At 42.7% G+C, this 13,038-nt stretch overlaps 1 protein-coding gene across 1 annotated transcript; it reads right to left on the bottom strand.

Moving 5' to 3' along the window:
* Nucleotides 1-3,034: 3,034 nt before the first annotated feature.
* LOC124985561 (sperm motility kinase 2B-like) lies at nucleotides 3,035-4,447 on the bottom strand. Its single transcript, XM_047554294.1, has one exon. The coding sequence runs from the start codon at nucleotides 4,445-4,447 to the stop codon at nucleotides 3,035-3,037; it is 1,413 nt and encodes a 470-aa protein (XP_047410250.1).
* Between the last annotated feature and the right edge of the window lie 8,591 nt (nucleotides 4,448-13,038).

The raw sequence follows: 13,038 nt of genomic DNA, 5'->3' as shown, positions 1-13,038 counted from the left end.
AAAACTAAAACTAAACTGGATGAGGAAGATGAAATGGAAGAGTCTAAATATGAGAGATACTCAAGCTGCTTTACTGATTCTGAAAATGAAGGAAGGTGAAGAGAGCCATGGATTCTTGGTGGACTCCAGGTGGACATGACAAAATGAGGATGTTCCTCAGCAAAGAGCTGGAAAGGAAGTAGGACCCTCACTCCCACAAGGGCAAGGAACTGGGTTCTGCCGACAACCTCTGGTAGAACTTCCAGCACTGGTGAATAAAGGTGTTGAGAGTAGGCACTCTTACTTGATCATCCTTTCACCATCAAGTATAATATTAGCTCTGCCATTTTGGCTGGTCTCTATCAAGTTAAGCCCCCTGTGTATGACTTCCTAAGGCAGCCATAACCAGGTAGCACAAAGTCAAAACACCACACACATTCTCTTGTTCTTCTGGAGAATATATGTCCAAAATCATGATGGTCATCAAGGTCATTCTCCCACTAAGACTGCTTCCTAGCTTCTGGTGAAGGTCTCAAACCTGGGTATTCCTGTGCATCAGTCACCACAAGGAATACTGTCTCTACTCTCCTCATGAGGAGACTTGGGTAGAAATTGCCACCGATAGCACCTATACCTGAAGGTCTTCTTGAGATTTTCAAATTAGGAACTTATTTTTTTTAATGGTCACTGGACCTTGTAAATGCTCATGTTCTGCTGGTAGTTCATGCTTTACCCAAAATTGACCTATTTCATCTAAACTGTGCAGACTGTGTGTTTAAAGTTGTTCAGTTGTGCTAATCATTTTCTGTCACTCTCATGTTTTCCCTAAAGCCACAGGCTGCAAACTTTGTTTAAAAAAAAAAAAAAAAAAGAAAAAAAGGTCTATTTAGTTGTTGCCACTGTGTAAATGAGACCTGTTTTATTCATGGTTTGTGAACATGAGTGTCACACCTGGCTTTCTGGACACTGTCAATAACCTCCTCTCAGGTGGGACCTGCCCTGACCACAGCCACCATCCCCACTTGACTGCACTTGGGCTCAGCAGGCAAGAAGAGGCCACAGGAGGTTGTGGAGCAAGGAGGCCCTGGGACAATGGGCATCTGTGACCCAAAGTGGAAAAGTGAGTGCAGGTTGCAAGGATGGATCCCATGGTCTGGGCACTACCTGATGTAAGGCCTCAGCGTAAAGGAGCTTGGCATCCAAATATTTAAACTAATAAGTGAAACGGCCCTTCCTTCTTACCTAGAGAGCGGGAGCTACATTGCCCCCACAGGGAAGGCCAACATCTGTTTCTAGGAGCCACAGGGAGAACACCTGTCTGACAAGTGCCAGCCTGGCCCAGTGGCAGGCCTCGAGAAAAATTCCAGCTAGGACACCCTGTCTTTCTGCTCCTGAGAACAAGCCACACAAAAAGCAAAAAGCCATTCCTCCTCTACACTCCTCCCTCCCATCCTCCAGGACCCCTGCATGCCTCTGTGACTGTCCCCATGTGGACCTGGAGTTGACCACCTGGGCCTGGGTTCCTCCTCAGGGACACTCCTCCATGATCCTCACTGGGCCTCTCCTGCTTCCCAGAACCTCCTGCACACTGTACGCTTTCAGGCAGCCATTAGGCAATCCCTTCCCTAGGGCAAGGTTGGACCAGAAAATGGCCATTTCCTGGCTGCACACCATGTGCCTCTGCCTCACGCTGGGAAGGGGCCTCGCCTTAGGGGGATTCACCACCACTGGGATTTTTTCTACAATACTAGATGTGAAGCGATTCTCTTTAAAATGCTTCCAAGCATCTGACAATTTCACAGCTGGGGTCCTATCAGAAAATAGCACACTAGTAAAATGACACATGTGGCATACATTTCTAAGGTCCATTTCTGACCACCAAGAGGAATAGCAGGAAGCAGCTACAGAGCAGCTCTGGGGCGCAGTCCTGGGAGAGATCGGGGAGGGAAGGTGTTAGGAGCCTCCCCATCCTGGCCAACCCAAGTATTTCCTGCTCTTCATTTGTGCACAATTCAATTTACAAACCCACCATGAAAAAAACCCCAAGCAAAGAGAGTTCCACGTGGGTACACTTTGCTTTTATGTAAACGGCATCCATAGATGGCTTGTCACCTCCACTCTACAAACCCATGTGCTCCCTTCTCTGTACCTTCAGCAGGGACCCTTAGGTGGCTTTGGGTGGTGAGGCAGCATGGCAGGTGGTGAGGCACACAGTCCCCCTGCAGGCTGGTCCACCGTACACCCTGGCCCTCCTCTGCCTTCCCTGCAAACAGGATGAAGGCGATGATGCCATAGAACACTCTGGGTCTCCAGTGCCTTCTCAGATGTGATTCCTCCAGCAGTGACACCCTCCCTTTCCACACAAGTCAGGGAGAGATGTGGTCTGGCTGTTTCAAACTCAGTCATGACTACACTGGTTCTAGGGTGAAATCTCCATCCAACTGGGTTAAGGGGAGCAAGTCTCCAAGGCACAAGGTCAAAGCAAGTGAGTGCTCATCTACACTGGCTAGAGGAAAGACCCTCTACACCAGCTAAGGCAACTGAGGCCCCATCTACAATGGCTCTAGGTGAGCAAGTCTATGTACACTGAACGGGAGAGGGAGGCACAGGGGTCCAGGCCTGGAGAGGACACTTGGTGGGCTCCAGCCTCACTTGGAACAGCCTCCTCCCATTTTTTTATATCAGTCTTTTTTTAATTGTTGCAACATCAACTTGACTATGCAATTTGAGAGAAATAGATTTATTAAGAAATATCTCTGCCATGCCAGGAGCATGGGAGGAAGGACAGAGAAGAGCACGGCAGGGAAGTGTCCCAGGGAAAACAGTCTCATCTGATGTCTCTCCCAGGTGGGGGCACGGGAGACACCAGATGTCCAGGTAGATCCAGATGTGCTCCTGGCTGGACCCCACGTGGAGAAGCCCGAGCCAGTGAGCACACACAGTCCTGCAGCTGTTTCAGTCCCTGTGACCAATGTCCACATAGTGACAACAGCATCCACGGAGCAAAGGGTCCTCTGGCTGGTTGTGTGTTCGTTTGGTCCGTCTGAGGTCTGAATTAGATAGGAACCACCCGGTTTCCAAACTTAGCAGGTCTCTGGTCTCCCTGCGTCTCGGCCTCGTCTTCGCTAACACAGGAGGGTATGCAAGAGCACAGTCGGCGGAGGCAGGCGGCGATCCTCTGCCTCACCAGCTTCCAGCACTTCCTGTGGCCCTGGGGATGGGCTGTGGTGGCATCTTGGGAGACGTGGCTGTCGGCTGATATGCAGGGTCCGGGTTTGTCGCACACAGAGTCAGGCTGGGAGGCTAGGCTGGGAGTGGGGGTCTTGTCATGCAGGAAGCGGAGTCTAATGGCAGGCACGCTGGAGCTTCTCTCAACCTTCTGCCCTGACTCTTCGGCCTCCTCAGGTGGCTGAGGTTCACAGGGCAAGGGGGAGGTGTGTAGGGCAGGCTCACTCGCCCTCCTCTTTGGGAGGGCAGGGAACACGGAAGGATCCCTGGGGCACGGCTGAGGCACCACCCTGCGCCTCACAGGCTTCATGCAGCCTGTCCCCTGGCTTATCTGCTGCTGCACTAGGAGATACGCAGCCATGGCATCGTCAAACCTCCTCTTGGATAGAGACACCCAGGTAGTGTATGGGTCGAAGCCCATGTCAAAGAGGACCGTCAGTACTGTGGGGTCTGAGAGGCTGGGGAGGGGCTCGTCATGGGAAGATGAGTTCTCCTCACCCTGACTCAGCCAGGGGTCCTCCAAGATGTCCCCTACCGAGAGCCTGCTTTCAGGGTCCTCTGCCAGGATTTTCTTGACCAGTTCTTGTGCTTCAGCAGACACGTGCTGGGGAAATTCCAACTCTGGGTACAAGATCCTAAGCAGACGGTTCCCAGTCAACATAAAATACAAAATGATACCCAGTTTCCAGACGTCCTCTGCAGGGCCCTCCAGAGGGCCCCAGGACTCGTTCTGCTGCTGCCCAGGCTTGACAACAGTGCTTAAGCCAAAGTCGATGAGTCGGATGTCTCCCCTGGCATCCAGCACAATGTTCTCGGGCTTCAGGTCTCCATGCACGATGCACATCTTGTGGCAGTAGCACACTGCACACGTGATCTGCCTAAATAGTCTCCTGGCCTCCTCTTCCTCCTGCATGCCCCCATCCGGGATGAAGTCAAATAGCGATCCCCTGCCTCCATGCTCCATCACCAGGTAGACATGTTGGTCGGTTTCAATAACCTGTAAGAGCTGGATCACATTCGGGTGGTTCAGGGTCATCAATGCCCGTTTCTCAGAGCGGGCCAAACTCTTCCACATTCTCTTTTCCAGGACTTTCACTGCCACTTCTGCCCCAGTGAGCAGATGGCGGGCGAGGATCACCTGACCAAATGCCCCATGCCCAATGACCCTCAAGACCTGGTAACGGTCTGTGAAGGCCTCCTCCTGCACTACTACACTAGTCTCTCTACTCTTCCTAGCCATCCTAAGCAGGAACACCCCCTAAGGATGCTAGCTAAAAAAAAAAAATAACAAACCAAAACAACAAACCAAAAGCAAAAAACAAAACAAAACAAAACAAAAACCCAAATCAAAGAACCAATCACCAAAGACCACAGCCACCAACCGCCAACCGCCAACCACCAAACGCGCTAACTATCTGGGAGTCCGACAGGTCACCACCAAGAGCTTCCTGTACTTATGGACAAAGACCCAGTCACAGTCACTCAGTTATATACCCAGTTTTGACCTTCCCTCACAATGACTCTTTGTGAGGTCAGAGCAAGAAATGGCCCAATCACACCTGGGCATCCCCTTCCAGTGGCCATCTCCCTGTGGGCCTACGGGACATTTTCCACATTCAGAATGAGAATAAGAAAGGACTCCAGAAGCCTTTTGCTTCAATGGGTTATGGAAACTGATATTTATGTTTAAAAAATTAAAATTTGTACAGTCCTTCAATGGCTGTTTCTTTTCAAGTCTAAGTCTGTAATAACTTTGTCTTTGGAAGACCTCATCATATCTACACTCAAGGTATTCAACAGCTTTTTTTCCCCCTAACATTGAATAATAACTGTCAAAAGGATGGGAGCACCTCACTCAGGTTGTGATACTAAAACAAAATGCTCTGTTCCCTAAGACACTGTAGAGCATGGTATGCACACCTATGAGGTTGATAGGGAGGAAGAGTTCATCATAATTTCCCCACAAGGTCCTCAAAAGCTCTATCAATAGAATCACTGGAGTGCAAAACACAGTGGGTTGAAATATTCAAAGTAATAAAGGACAAACCTTAGAAGCCAAGAATCCTAGAACCAGTAAAATGTCCTCCGCAGTGGAGTGAAAAATGGAGATGTTCTCAGATGACTAGGTCCCTTCATTCTACTACAATCAAATACTTTATGTTGGTTATTTATTAACAAATTAACTAGTATCAGTTCTGTATACTGGCAAGTTCAAGGTCAAAGCACTGTTTTTGTACTGTGTCCTTACATGAAGGAAGGGCAGAAATGTGGAACTCATTCCCTCAAGTAGCACCCCCCCACACTTTTTCTTTCTTTCTATTTTATATATGCTGGCAACTCAATAGATAATCCAGAGCCTCACACATTTTAAACAAGTGCCCTGCCACTGAGGTATATCCTCAGTCTTTTTATTGTGAGACAAGTTCTCGCTAAGTTGCTCAGGCTGGGTTTGAATATGTGATTCTCCCTGTCTCATTGTCCTAAGCAGATAGACTTTCAGCCTCTTTTAGCTTAAAATGAGGTGTTCCCCAAAGCTGCTGTGTTAATGCAGGAATATGAAAATGTAAAATGACTGGATTGTGAGAGTTGTACCTAGTCAGACCCCACTAGTTTCAATGGATTAACTGGGTGTTAACTGTAGGCATGTGGACCATAATTGGAGAAGGGGTCACTGGACTAATGCGTGAAAGGGTGCTTCTTCCCTGTGTCTCTTTCCCCTCTTTGTGTTCCTTTGTTGCCATGAAGGGAGCAGATTTTCTTTCCTTGGCCTTTGCCCCATGATGTGCTGCCTCATGTTGGGCCTGAGCCATCTATGGACAGATACCTCTGAAATCAGGAGCTCCCAATAAAGTTATCATCCCTAAGTTGTTTTTGTTGGGTGCTGTGGTTACAGCACCAAATAAAGCCAACTGAAACAGAAATTGGTATTGTTAAGTCCAATCCTTGCTGTGACTGACTGGACCACATGGATCAGAAACCTTTGACGCTGATTTGCTGTAAGAATTTTTAACAGTTTAGAGATGCAAGCCTGAAAAATTTTGAAATGCAGTAATCAAAGCTTAATGTGAAATTCTGGGGAAGCTCATAAGACCATTAACAGGTATGTAGACCATGTTAATGAGGTTTCAGAATTGAAGACTATGTAAAATTGGTCTAGAGGCTGCTTGTGTTATTTACTGTCAATGAACTTGATTACATTTTGTCCATTTCCTGAGACCCTGTTTTAGGCTGAATTTTAAAGCAATGGATTAATTAATTCAGGTGAAGGAAATTTCAAGACAGCACAGCATTCAGTCACTGGCATGGATATTGCTGGAAGCTTTTAGGACAAGGATGGGGAGGAACAAACAGAGCTAAAGAATTTTTAAACCATGTAGTTTGGACAGAAAAGCACATGCAAACATGAGGCTGAAGAAGATGTGCTTGTTGAAGAGATTACAGATCCTAAAGAGATACTAGGTTCTTTGCACAAACACAATAGGGAAGATGCCTTGAGGGTATCTCAGGAATTTGTAAGACCATACCCATTAAGGGTGGCTCCAAGGTACAGAGAGAATATTTCTTTGAGTAGAGATCATGGGATCCTCTGCTGATCAAGAGGATGCCTACCATGTTGTTTCACCAGGCTTGGCGCACGGGCCCTCAGAGGCCATTTCAGATTTGATGTCCACACACAATGCATATACTTGTTACATTCCTGACATCAGAAACCAAGTGGCAAGGGATGCAAATGTACAGGAGCAACACTGTCCATGTTACTGAAATTATGCTGCTACATGTTCATATCAGAATGGTTTCTTGTTCTCATGTTAAAGGGATCTTCATGGAAACCACAAAGAAATACCTGGAGAACATATCCAGAATGAAAGGGATAGGACTTCAAATGTTCAAATATCAACTAGATAGGAAATCAGATAATCATAGAAGAATGAAAGGCACAGTGAATCAAGAGTTCACCCTGTTTTCCTTACAAGGACAAAAGTACCAGTGAACTAGCTGCTCTCCTTATAAGGACACAAGTGCTATTGAACCAGTAGCCTAGTCTTTTGTCCTTATAAGAACAGAAGTACAACATTGCCAACATCCACACTGCTTTCCTTATAAGGAAGCAAGACACACTGAACCAAGAGCTCATCCTATTCCCTTATGACCCCATCTTGGGGTAATTACATCATAATAATGCCATTTCTGAACAAAATATCTTTTTCGTAGATTAGAATCTAAGCATGCTTTGCAGGGATATCATTCAACCCATATTACTATCTATTCCTATTTTTCTAAGAGTTTTTATTCCATAGATGTTAAATTTTGCCATGTGATTTTTCTATACTTGTCAATGAGAAATGTATTAATATGTAGGGATTTTCATGTCTATTTCATGATGGACTTTGACCAGTCAATTTGGGGTTTCTTCCATTGTTTTATTTTGGCATAGTCTTTTCTGGTTTAATGATCTGGTAATGCCAGCCTCATTAAATAAGTTGCAAATTGCTCCCTAGTTTTCTTCATCCTAGAGATGATTGCATAAAATTGCACTAATTCTTCTTTAATTGTGTGGTAGAATTCTCCAGTAATATCATCTATACCCAAGGATCCCTTTGGAGGTTTTCAAATTGGGAACTTAACTTCCTAATGATCATTAGACCCTCAAAGGTTCATGTTCTTATGGTAGTTCATGTGTTTCCAAAAATTGGTTTATTTCACCTCAATTGTAGTTGTGTGTTCCATTGTTCAGTTATACTACTCCATTCTCTGTTACTCTCATGAAAGTAACAAGGTCTCACTAAGACGATCAGGTCTGGCTTGAACACATGCTCTCCCTGCCTCAGTGTCCTTGTGGTTTAAAAATGAGTTGTCTTGCACCAAGGCCCAAATGTATCTACCTCTAATAGTATGAATCTGTATTTCAGTATCTTGTCAAAAATCTTTGCCAAATGAAATGTATTCTAATTTTGTGGCATCCTCTTTACCAGTTCAATCATCTTTTAAATCAAGTAAGTCTGAAAGAACTTGTGAACACACAGATGGATTTTGTTGCCTCTCTCTTCCTACTTAACACTAGATGGAATGAAACTTAGGGTGAGTCAGAGGTGATGGTGGTAGCAGGTCCCTTGATTGTGCCAAGAGTTACATCAGCAGTGTTTGCTGAATTCTGAGAAGCATATTATCATTACCTCACAGGTTACCACTGGAGATGTTGACGGTCTTTCCACCTAGACTTCTTTTGGCAATACCAGGTCTACTTGGAATTTGAACTCCTCTAGGACCACAGCTATGGTTTCTATTTCCTTCCCTTGTGTAACTTGTGTGAGCTCTCCAACCTTAAAAGTGCAAATCACATGCCAAATTTTGCTGATGGCACAAGGTGAAGATAAAAATATTTTTTTTTCTTTCCATTTTTCCCTTTCCCTTTTAGTTATGAATAGTGGTCAAAAATCCTGGACCCTGGTCAGGTTGCCTGCATCTGTATCCTATTTTTGTAGCAACTGAGTTGATCTCATCAATTTCCTTATGCTCTGTAACTGTCATTTTTCTCATATAACAAATGGGAATAATATTGTCAAGGGTGGTTGTGATATTTGAGGAATTGCATGTAAAACATTTAGAAGGTTCTCGGAATATCTTAAACTTATTGTTTTAATTGTTGTTGATTGAGAAGAATGTGGGCTTTCTCATTTTGGAAAAATTCTGGTTACTTGAGGACCGTAGTTATGTGTTGGTTAATTGAGGTTGCTCTGTGCACCCATTATTAAAATTAGTTCTAGTCTTGGATAATGTAGCTCTTCAGAGAATTAGAGAACTAGTGACAAATGTTGGACAATATGACCTTGATTCACTAGGTATTGCTTAACTATACCAGTAATGGCTTGTTTTTCTAAAACCCCTCTCCATCTAACAAGCAGAAAGCACTCTATTGATATTATCACATAATGATCTTGAGAAGTTGCTAGGCTACTGGTACGATGTTGTTATTTCTGTTTTCACAGGGATTCTAAGTAATTTGTTTATGTTCACATAGAAAGGTGACAATAAAGCAAGGAGAAACTCATTTCAGGGGCCTCTGAAATCCCACCTGGAAATCTGGGCCCCAAAGCAACTAACTTAAGAAGAACCTTCATCACAAACCCTCTCTGTATATTTAAGATAATTTCATTAGACTGAATTTGCAATGTGAAATCTGACAGCATGATGTCTTAACTTAAATCTAAAATATGTCCAGCCCCTGCTTGATTCTGTAAGTCTAATACTCACTAGGTTCACAAAACCCAATGTACTTGACAACTGGAAAGAAGAAGTAGGGAGATCATTCATAATTTCAGATTACTTGGCTTTCAGTCCAGTTTGACAAATACTATGTGCCAGGCATCATGGTGCATATAATTAGATGTAAAAGTGGTTCTTAGGGACTTAAAGCAAAATAGTAAAATAAGAAATGAAGGTGGAGATAAGGATAGAGGTGGAGATCTAGATGTTGATGTGTAGATTTAGATTTACACAAATATAAAATTGTAATAAAGGAGAAGTATGCCAGGTCATAAATTAAAATACTATTTTTGACCTTTGTGGAAATGATTTGGTTTGAATAAGATCTTAAAGAAAGGGTAGGTTGGAAATTGTAGTGGATGATTGGCAAATGGAAAGAAAGCACAGTGGGGGGTTTGCATGCTTTGGTTGATGTGGGCAATCATGTCTTACCTATGTGTTTTCCAGAGTTAGTAGGGACCTCAGTTTTACTTTTTCACAAGCTTAAGACTCTTAACCTATCAACCTATTTAAAACTGTAAATCCACTAACCTATTTTGAAGAAAAGAAGAGAAATGGGATAGAAAATGTGGGAAAAAAAGGGATCTGTTTCAATTTCCTTTTCAAACTTCTTTCAGAGAAGGATATAAAAATCATAAGTCAAATATGCCTGAAAACCCTATGCATCAGCTTCTTAGTAGCTCAGTTCAGATATCTGTGTGACATTTCCTTATTTCTTTGTTTAATTAAGAATACGGTAGTGGTGAGCTTTATACTCATCATCTCACTGATGAGACATTAAATTCTGTTGAATTCTGCTAATTGCAACCAACTAGGACAACTTGGCTGGGGGGTAGAATCACTAATCAAGGGCACTTTCAGGTTATTTTTCTTTACCTGGGCTGGGATACCTGGGCAGGGAAGGGACCATGTCAGACCCATTGTATAACCAAGGATTTTAAGAGGTATACAAACTATTTCCAACTGAACTTTCAAAATTGACAAGATTTTAGATCTGCCTCACTAAGTTTGAATTTTATTTTCCAAAATAAACCTGGGTTCTCCTGAAAACAGGAGTTGATATACTCTACATCACCACCAGCTCAGGGCCCAGCTAACAGCCAGTTTCAAATGCCAACATGTTAGTACAGCCTTTCCAAGAAAGTTTTACGCACACAATTGGATATCTGTACTAAAAAAAATGACCCACAAATCATACCTCACACTCTTCAAAATGGATCTAAATGTAAAAATGAAAACTTCTAGAAGAATAAATAGAAAATATTTGTGATCTTGGGTTATGCAACAGTTTTTGAGATAAGGCACAAACATACGGTCAATCTATAGAAAAATGAGGGGTCGTCCTCATCAAAAGTAAGACTCATAGAAATGCTGGAATCAAAGCCTGTTGCCCTGGAAACCACAGTGTCTGACTCTTCAGTGCTTGGAGAGGCCAATTAAAGGACAGAGAGGCAAAGCTGCTGAAATTAGCTTGACTACAGGGAGGACTGGATCAGAGGGAACTGCAATTTGCATATTGCTACTTTCGTCTCACATGACTGAAGGAGACATGAGAATGTTCTGGAGTGATGAAAATGTTTTATCTCTTGAGGTACTGGCTGTCCCATGGTAGCAGTGTCAAAACTCATACACTAAAATGGGCAATTAATTTTTTAAAAAAAATTTACGGCTTCTTAGTTATACATGATAGTGGAATCCATTTTGATGTATTTACACAAGCATCAAATATATCTTTTTATTGCTAAATATGTTTTTAGTTGGCAATGGACCTTTCGTTGACTTATTTATATGTGGTGCTGAGGATCTAACCCAGTGCTTCACACATGCTGGGCAAGTGCTCTGCCCCAGTCATGGAATACATCTTATTCTAATTAAGATTCCATTTGTGTGGATATACATGATGGTGGGATTCACTGTGGTGTTTTCATACACGTACGTGGAAAAATTATGTCCGATTCCTTCTATCCTCTTCCTTTCCCCTACTTCCCTCCATTCCCCTCATCCCACCCCCTTATTGTGGGCAAGGAAGAAAACATTTGACCTTTGGCTTCTGGAGACTTAGCATGATAGTCTCCAGATCCATCCATTTGCTGGCAAATGTCATAAAGTCATTCTTCTTTATGGATGGGTAATACTCCATATGAGAGAGCACGTGTGTGTGTGTGTATGTGTGTGTGTGTATGATGGTGGGATTCACTGTGTGTGTATACACACACACACACACACCACATTTTCTTTATCTATTCACCAGTTGAAGGGCATGTACTTTATATAAATTATACTTCAATAAGCATGGCTTTGAAAAGTACCAGGAGTCATCTGTTCAAGGTGTACTTAGACCTCTGACTCTTGATGTTCTTTTCACTGGTCTTATTTATCTCCCAGTAATTATTTGTTTCATTCCAATACATTTAAAAAAATATCTTTACTAGATTATCAAAAGTTGAAAAAAATGAATAAATTTATAAATTCCTTCATAGTTCATATGGTATATGTGGGTTTCAAACCCATCTCTTTTTTATAGGAGTCTAATAAACTTGTATGATTATCTTTTAATACGGACATCTATAGGACAGGGCCCAGAGTAAACCCAATGCTAAAAATTCCAATGTTCTGGTATTGGGAAGGTTGAAGATAATGATTGCATTACTCTGTTTTGGGCATACTAGAAATGTGTGCTAATGACCTGGTGTTATTCTAGAATTCCTCCACAAAAGACTGTGGCAGACCACAGCTGGAAGGAAAGGGACTCATGCAGCTAGTTATGTAATGTCATCTGATCATTCTAGTAAAAATAATAGTGGGAATAATGAAGAAAAGTAAATTTCAGGTCTCTGTGTAGAAAAATAGGCAGTTTTGTAGAGGCTTGTTCTTTGTAATCATACTTCATGAGCTAATATTTTAATGATTCCTCCTGGAAAATAATTAGCCATCTCAGCCTCTTGTCATCTGAAAATGACAGTCACTGTCCAAAGCTTACCAGACACTGTTTTTTCCTCTATTTTCCCCTGGTAACTGAGCTATTAATACTCTTCTTTTGCAAAATGTTCCTTCCAGCCAGCCTAAAGTTTCACCTTGTACAGAATTTCCCTAAATCTTATCAAATGTGCTTTGTCTGTAAGAGAAGAATGAAGTAAATTTGCTAAAGAAACTGCCTGCTCTGTCATGTAAGTATCTGCTCCAATAGCCTGTGAGTTCAACCATAAGGATTTAGCTAATTGTATTTTAGTAAATACACTATATATTTTTTATAAACAACCTGGAATATAGATCCATCTTATAACAGATTTTTTAAAAGTATAATACAATGAAATCAGGAAAAGAAAGATTTTTGAGCTGACTCTGGCTTGATCCATCATTGAGCTTTACTGACAGACTTTGCAAAGTGAAGTGGGACACTTCCCCATGATTTGAATGTTATTAGAGGAAATGTCAGGTGGTAATGGAGTTGTGCTCTGTCCCTGCTAGAATCAGGGCTGCTGTATTGGGAACAAGGGTGCTTCCTCCATCAACTAAAGGACAGAAAAGAGAAAACAGGTAGTATTAGCTCAGCTTAGAAGAAGACTG

This window comes from Sciurus carolinensis, chromosome 5 (genome assembly GCF_902686445.1).
Source record: "Sciurus carolinensis chromosome 5, mSciCar1.2, whole genome shotgun sequence".
Taxonomy (NCBI): domain Eukaryota; kingdom Metazoa; phylum Chordata; class Mammalia; order Rodentia; family Sciuridae; genus Sciurus; species Sciurus carolinensis.
Note: the sequence above shows the minus strand (reverse complement) of the source record. Positions and strands in the feature narration are given on the sequence as shown.